Raw genomic sequence first — 7,044 nt, forward strand, 5'->3', positions numbered from 1 at the left:
GACGACGACCAGGAGTAGTTTAGGAGGATCCCAGGCAGGAGGCCTGCACCTCTTTCGATCTGTATCCCAGTTTGTGCTAGCCTTCTTAAGGCAAACTTGTTTAACTTATGTCTGTACTCAGATATTGTTGCTTCCGCTGACTCGTCTATGATCGAGCTCTTGTATTCGAGCCCTCGAGGCCCCTGGATTGTAATATGATGCTTGTATGACTTATTTTTATTTGTAGAGTTGTGTTGTGATATCTTCCTGTGAGTCCCTGATCTTGATCGTACATGTTTGCGTGTATGATTAGTGTACGATTGAATCGGAGGCGTCAAAGGCCGGCCAGCCTCCCCTTGCTCCTTTATATACAGGGGTAGGGGGCACCTCTAGACACACAAGTTGATCATTAATCTCTTAGCCGTGTGCGGTGCCCCCCTCCACCATAATCCACCTCGATCATATCGTAGCGGTGGTTAGGCGAAGCCCTGCGTTGGTAGCATCATCATCACCGTCACCACGTCGTCGTCCTGACGAAACTCTCCTGTGAAGCTTTGCTGGATCGGAGCTCCCGGGACGTCATCGTGTTGAACGTGTGCTGAACTCGGAGGTGCCGTGCGTTCGGTACTTGGATCGGTCGGATCGTGAAGACGTTCGACTACATCAACCGCGTTCTCATAACGCTTCCGCTTACGGTCTACAAGGGTACGTGGACGATACTCTTCCCTCTCGTTGCTATGCATCACCATGATCTTGCGTGTGCGTAGGAAAAATTTGAAATTACTACGTTCCCCAACAGTATTTTCAAGCAAAGGCCACAATCAAATTCAGGAACAACTGTATTGCCATGCTCACGGATGAAAATGGATTAGAGCACCATGCACACCATGCCAAAGCTGCTATTTTATAGAGGGTATTTAAAGACAGACTGGGTACAAAGGCTCATTCTCAAAATCCTTTACAACTCCAACACCTGCATGTGCACCATCAACATCTTGAAGAGTTGGAAGCCCCTTTTGATAGGAATGAAATTGATGAGGTGGTACAGAACATGCCAGATGACTAGGCACCTAGCCCTGATGGTTTTAACTCTGCTTTCTTGAAAGCTTGTTGGGGGATCATTAAAGAGGACTTCTATAAATTGCTTGCAGACTTTCACAATGGTACAGTTAATCTTCAGAGTATTAACTGCTCCTTCATTACATTGATACCAAAGAAAGACTCTGCTTCCTCACTAGCAGAATTCAGACCTATTTCATTACTCAACTGCACACTAAAGATCATCACCGAACTTCTTGCCAACAGACTTCAGAAAGTGATTTTGAGTATGGCCCATAAAAACCAATATGGCTTCCTTAATAATAGGTGTATTCAGGACTGCTTGGTTTGGACTTATGAGTATATCTATCAATGCCACCAATCTAAACAAGAGATAATCCTTTTGAAACTTGACTTTGAGAAGGCCTTTGATATGATCAATCATGACACTATAGTTGATATTCTGCAAGCTAAAGGTTTTGGCTCTAGATGGATAAATTGGATTAAAATGATTTATGGCACAGGCTACTCCTCACTCCTCCTCAATAGGGTTCCCGGGAAACAATTCTTATGCAAGAAAGGAGTTAGACAGGGTGACCCTCTTTCCCCTTTAATATTTGTGCTGGCTACAGATCTCCTTCAATCCATTTTCAATGAGGCCATGAATCACTCTCTTCTGGAATCTCCTCTGCAACATCATTCTTGTCAAGAATACCCTATAGGCCTATACTACAATATGCTGATGATACTATTCTGGTAGCTAAGGCTGATGCTAGACAGTTAAGCCAGATTCAAAACCTGCTCCTGCACTATGAAACTTACAGTGGACTCAAAGTGAACTACTCCAAATCCATCATGATCCCCATCAACACTCGTGCAGACAAGATGCATACTCTATCTCAGTTACTGGATTGCAAAATTGGGTCATTTCCTCATACATATTTAGGGCTGCCACTCTGCATCTCAAAACTAAGAATTGAAGACTTTGTCCCCATGTTGACAAGGATTGAAAACAGACTGCTAAGTTGTTCCACCATGCTCTCTACTGGAGACAAGCTCACTCTAGTTAAATTAGTTTTCTCCAGTATGCCAACTTTTTTCATGTGCACTCTCATGCTGCCCAAATCAGTGGTTAAACAGATTAACATCTACCTGAAGCAATGTTTTTGGAGAAAGTATGGAACCCAAGACAGTAGCCCTGCCCTTATCTCATGGGAGAAAGTATGTAAACCCAAAGAATTAGGTGGTCTTGGTGTCCTAGACATCACCACCCACAATTAGTCCCTCCTCATGAAGCACTTGCATAAGTTCATGAATAAAGAAGATACTCCATGGGTGAATGTCATTTGGGAATCTTATTATCAAGATTCAGTGCCAGGTGATAGGATGATTGGATCATTCTGGTGGAAAGCATTGCTGAAACTACTTTCCACCTTCAAGATACATGCTAAATGCAAAGCTTATAAAGGTGACACCACACTTTTTTGGTCAGACAACTGGACTGGGCAGACATTGCAAAACAGATTCCTAGAACTTCATTCTTTTGCAATAGACAAGAACACCACTCTTGAGAATATGCAGTGTCAAGATGATATCAGCCTTCTCTTTCATATACCACTGTCTGAACAGGCCTATTCTCAATCTGACATGGTTCAAGACATGCTCTCCAGCAGAGCTGTTTCTGAAGAGAAAGATCAATGGAACTATGCTTGGTCCTCACCGCAATACTCCTCCAGGAAGATGTACAAGCTGCTCAAGGGTGCCAATTCTGCACACAAGATTTTCAAAGACCTGTGGAGCACCACTTGCAGACTAAGGCACAAGATCTTCTACTGGCTGCTTCTATATGATAAATTTAACACCCGAAACCTTCTCCACAGGAAAAAATATGACCATGCAGGACTACAACTGTGCTTTATATTCAGATCACACTGAGGAAACACTTGCTAACCTCTTCTGGAATTGCCCATTCGCTCTCCAATGCTGGGATTTCCTAACACCCAACAGACACATAGGTATTTCTACCTATGATGAAATTCCGATGATCACAAGCCAACTGCCTCAGGAGATTGCTCAAGACATAGTATTGATGAGCTGCTGGGGGATATGGTCAGTCCGAAATGACAAGATTTTCAGATCAGCAGCACCACACATCAACTCCTGGAAGCACTACCTTAAAGAAGGTTTATGGGCAGCTCAACTCAGGTAAAAAAAGAGCAAATCACAGATACTAAATACTTGGACTGAACAGATCCTTTAATTTGCCAATGTGTTCATTCCCTAGAGCAGGAGTGGGATAAAGTTGTATTTGTTTTTTTCATTGTAAATACTTTTCTTATTTAATGAAATTACCGTAGAACAATTGTTCTACGGTCTCAGTTTCAAAAAAAGGGGTCATGTTGACCAAGGATAGCATAACAAATTGTAACTGGGATGGTAGCAAAATGTGATGTTGTTAAGATGATGAAACAATGAATCACATATTTCTCTTTGCCAGTTTTCGTGCTTGCTATGGCAGACGGTCCATGTTGCTTTTAATGTTCCACCACATATTTGTATCTCTAGTATGTCTAGAAATTAGTTGCATGAGGGATAAAATACATGTGGGAGTATCAACCTTTTATTGGATAACTTGGAATTGTCGGAATGATGTTGTGTTTAAGATACGCGAGTGGGAGTATCAACCTTATGTTGGACAACTTGGAATTATCGGAATGATGTTGTGTTTAAGAGAGTTAGTACTAAAGCAGCGGCGATTCATAGTTCCACTAAAGCAACTGCAATTAATATGGATCATAAGAAGTACTTCATCCGTTCCTAAATATTTGTCTTTTTAGAGATTTCACATGGACTATCACATACGGATGTATATATACATATTTTAGGGTGTCGATTCACTCATTTTGCTCTGCATGTAGTCACTTGTTGAAATCTCTAGAAAGATAAATATTTAGAAACGTAGGGACTATTATTTTTTATCCACATGGTTACCCAATATAGATACGTGTGTGGTCGTTACTTTAGCGTGTGGATGCTCAGGAGTTCTTTTCTTCTAGACTCTGGATGCAACTATTTGGGGACTGTCACACGGGTTTTATTCGACCGATTTGAATGATAGCATAGAATAGGATTAGTAACGCACCAGAGATTTACGTAAATCTCTATAACTTGTTCGTGTGGCCATGTTTATTTTTTAATTCACATTAAAACTTTTCAATGAAAAGGTTGTGTACATCAATCGAGATAGAATCCGAGGGTACAACCTTCTTTCTGAAAAAAATGTGCCATTGACAATTATCAAATGAAATTGACATGAAAAATAAAACACAACTTGGAACAGACTCGGAGTTGACCTCACAAGCGCACGCACACATGCATCAAATTAAACCGACACGCTGACACCACGACGAACTTTGCTGAGAACTGGTCAATTAGCCGCTGCCGCCGAGCACGGACTTGAGCTTCTTCACCTGCGCGTCGTCCAAGAAGGTGACCTTCTCAACGACGGCGGACGGCAGGTTGTTGGCGAAGAGCGCGTAGTCAGTGATCTGCAGGCCGGGGTTGGGGCCGCTGAACGCAACGAGCGCCACCGCTGCCGAGCCGCCGCCGTTGTACTGGTAGTGGAGCAGGCCCTGGGGGAACACCATGATGTCGCCCTTGTAGAGCGTCTTGGTGTACACGGTGTTGGAGGAGGAGCTGATGAAGCCCGCCAAGATGGTGCCCTCGGTGACGAAGAGGAGCTCAGAGGCGGCCGGGTGGGTGTGCAGCGGCACGACGCCGCCCACGGCGATGTCGAGCCTCGCCGCGGAGATGCCGAGCCCGTTCACGCCGGGGAACTGGCCGACGAAGGCCGGGGTCACGGCCGCCTTGATGAGGTTGCTGGTGTTGCCCGCGGCGGCGAGGCCGTGGTAGTAGAAGTCCCCCGCGCCGACGCCGGTCTTGCACGGGTACCCGGCCGGCGTGTCGCTGCAGGACAGGTCGGCGACGCAGAAGTCCTGGGTCAGGGCCAGGGCGGAGAAGGGCAGGACGAGGAAGGAGATGAGCACGGGGAGCAGCATTGCGTTGGCCATGGCTTGCTACTGCGCTGGTGCTTCGAGTATGCTACTGTGCGTGCCCTTGTGGTGTTATATAGGAGAGGAGGAGGCGGTGCAGCTGGTACGTACGAGCAGAGCAATGTAACGTGAGTGATATTCTTTGGCGATCGAGCTAGGGTTCACATGCGTGGCACTGTCCGGATCTTTTGGGATAAGTACGTGGCGGAGCCAGTGGACAAGCGTTTGGCTCATTAGCTGTGCATGGTCCATGAAATAGGGAAAGCTCTGGAAATGCTGCATTATTATGGAAGCACAGGACAATATAGGGCATGATGAGCTGTTTTTACGATGAGATGGATACGTGACCTACCCATTGTCTCATGCAGGCGCTAGATCTTTACAACGGTAGCATGTTATGGTGGCTAGTGCGAGCCGGTCGAATGCAGGCAAAGCTTGTTGCATGCATCCGTGAAGCCAACACTTGGTATTTTGCTGTGACCGACATGTCCTCGGGAAGTTTGTGGAGGCAAAAACTGCACCGGTCTTCGTTGCTTTGCAAAACGAGATATCGGGTTCGGGTGCGTGGCCATGCATGTGAAATTTTAACGCCGGTCCAAGATCTTCGAGATTTTGTGGTTCATGCTCAGCATATTCCGAGAGTGATATGTGTGATGCCTGGACCAACGGGCAAGTGCAACTCGTGAGCTTATTTTTGTTTCTTGCTTGGATGGGACCTGTCTGGATGCAACGGGTATATGTGTATAATGCCGTTATCGGGAGGTAATGCCACCCGTCCACTCTTTGGTTGTATGAAAATATCTTGCACGCGTAACAAGCGTCTCTAGACCCTGTGTAAAACAAAAGCGTCTCTAGACTACCGAAAAAGTTTCTAAATGTAAAATAGAGTGGGCCTTTATAATATATTAATATGTTGGGCATTTCTGGGCTCTTATTAGTTTTTCTCTTTCATCACAATATAAACAGGACGCTTATATATACTAGTCAATGTGTACGTGCAATGCACGTTAATTTGGAAATATATTAAGTGCATGCGAATATTAAGTAGGATATTATCTGTGTGTTATTATGTGATTAGCACTATATTTGAGATGAAATTAACTGCATGCCAAACATGTTGAGCGCTCGACATTGGAACAGTCTAGATCGTTGGATTGACATGATTTGATGGTCGAGATTAATTGGATCTGCCTCTTTGGGTCTTTCTATATTGGTAGATATAGATGCACATACACCCATCCCTATGAATGCAAGCACACACATGCCCTACATCTATGAGCACCTCCGAGAGACTGAGCCGACACATCATCTTGAGATTGACGAAGTCGCCACATACGCATTTGTAGTCGACGGGAACGTCACCTCCCACTGAACACACATCTCTGGAAGGACTGAAATAAATCCAGGGAAATGCGAACACCAGTGTCAAGTTTAGAACTTGAACCCTGATGGGCTGGTGATACCACTGTTCTTCTAACCATCCAACTATAGGTTGGATCATTGGGCTCTTACTTACTAGGAGTACCTCCATTCTATAATTTCAAAGAATTCTAGAATTGCTAGCCTTTGACAAATTCTTTCTAATGAACACTGTGGAGTCACCCAGGCTCCAATTTTATATAATGAAACCATAATGTCTTACAAGACCAAAATTTTAAAGGGTTTAAAACCAACACTATAACTAACAAAGCAACCTAAACGGTTAACAGAAGAAACATAAGAAATAATTCCAATGATAGAATAAATTAGAATCATTCACTCGAGCCAGAAGGTTCTCGGCTACTTACCGTAGACTTTAGTTTGATTCTCGGTGCGGATGAAAAATATAATTGCAACATTAAACATCGTAAAATTGGGAAATTTCATGAACTCGCTTTCTAGATTTCTGGTAATACACCCTTGTTCTTGGATACCGGGGATGTAACAAAATCTGATCCAATTTTTAGATTTGAAAATTCTTGGTTTATGAGAGAGG

General features: G+C 44.1%; 1 protein-coding gene across 1 annotated transcript; it reads right to left on the bottom strand.

The window, feature by feature from the left end:
* Positions 1–4,261: 4,261 nt before the first annotated feature.
* Positions 4,262–5,134, bottom strand: LOC125523932 (germin-like protein 8-14). The gene has a single exon (XM_048689003.2). It carries the CDS (start codon positions 5,085–5,087, stop codon positions 4,449–4,451), a length of 639 nt encoding a protein of 212 aa, XP_048544960.1. The 5' UTR covers positions 5,088–5,134; the 3' UTR covers positions 4,262–4,448.
* Between the last annotated feature and the right edge of the window lie 1,910 nt (positions 5,135–7,044).

This window comes from Triticum urartu, chromosome 7A (assembly GCF_056163025.1).
Source record: "Triticum urartu cultivar PI428250 chromosome 7A, HENAU_Tu73, whole genome shotgun sequence".
NCBI classification, from domain to species: domain Eukaryota; kingdom Viridiplantae; phylum Streptophyta; class Magnoliopsida; order Poales; family Poaceae; genus Triticum; species Triticum urartu.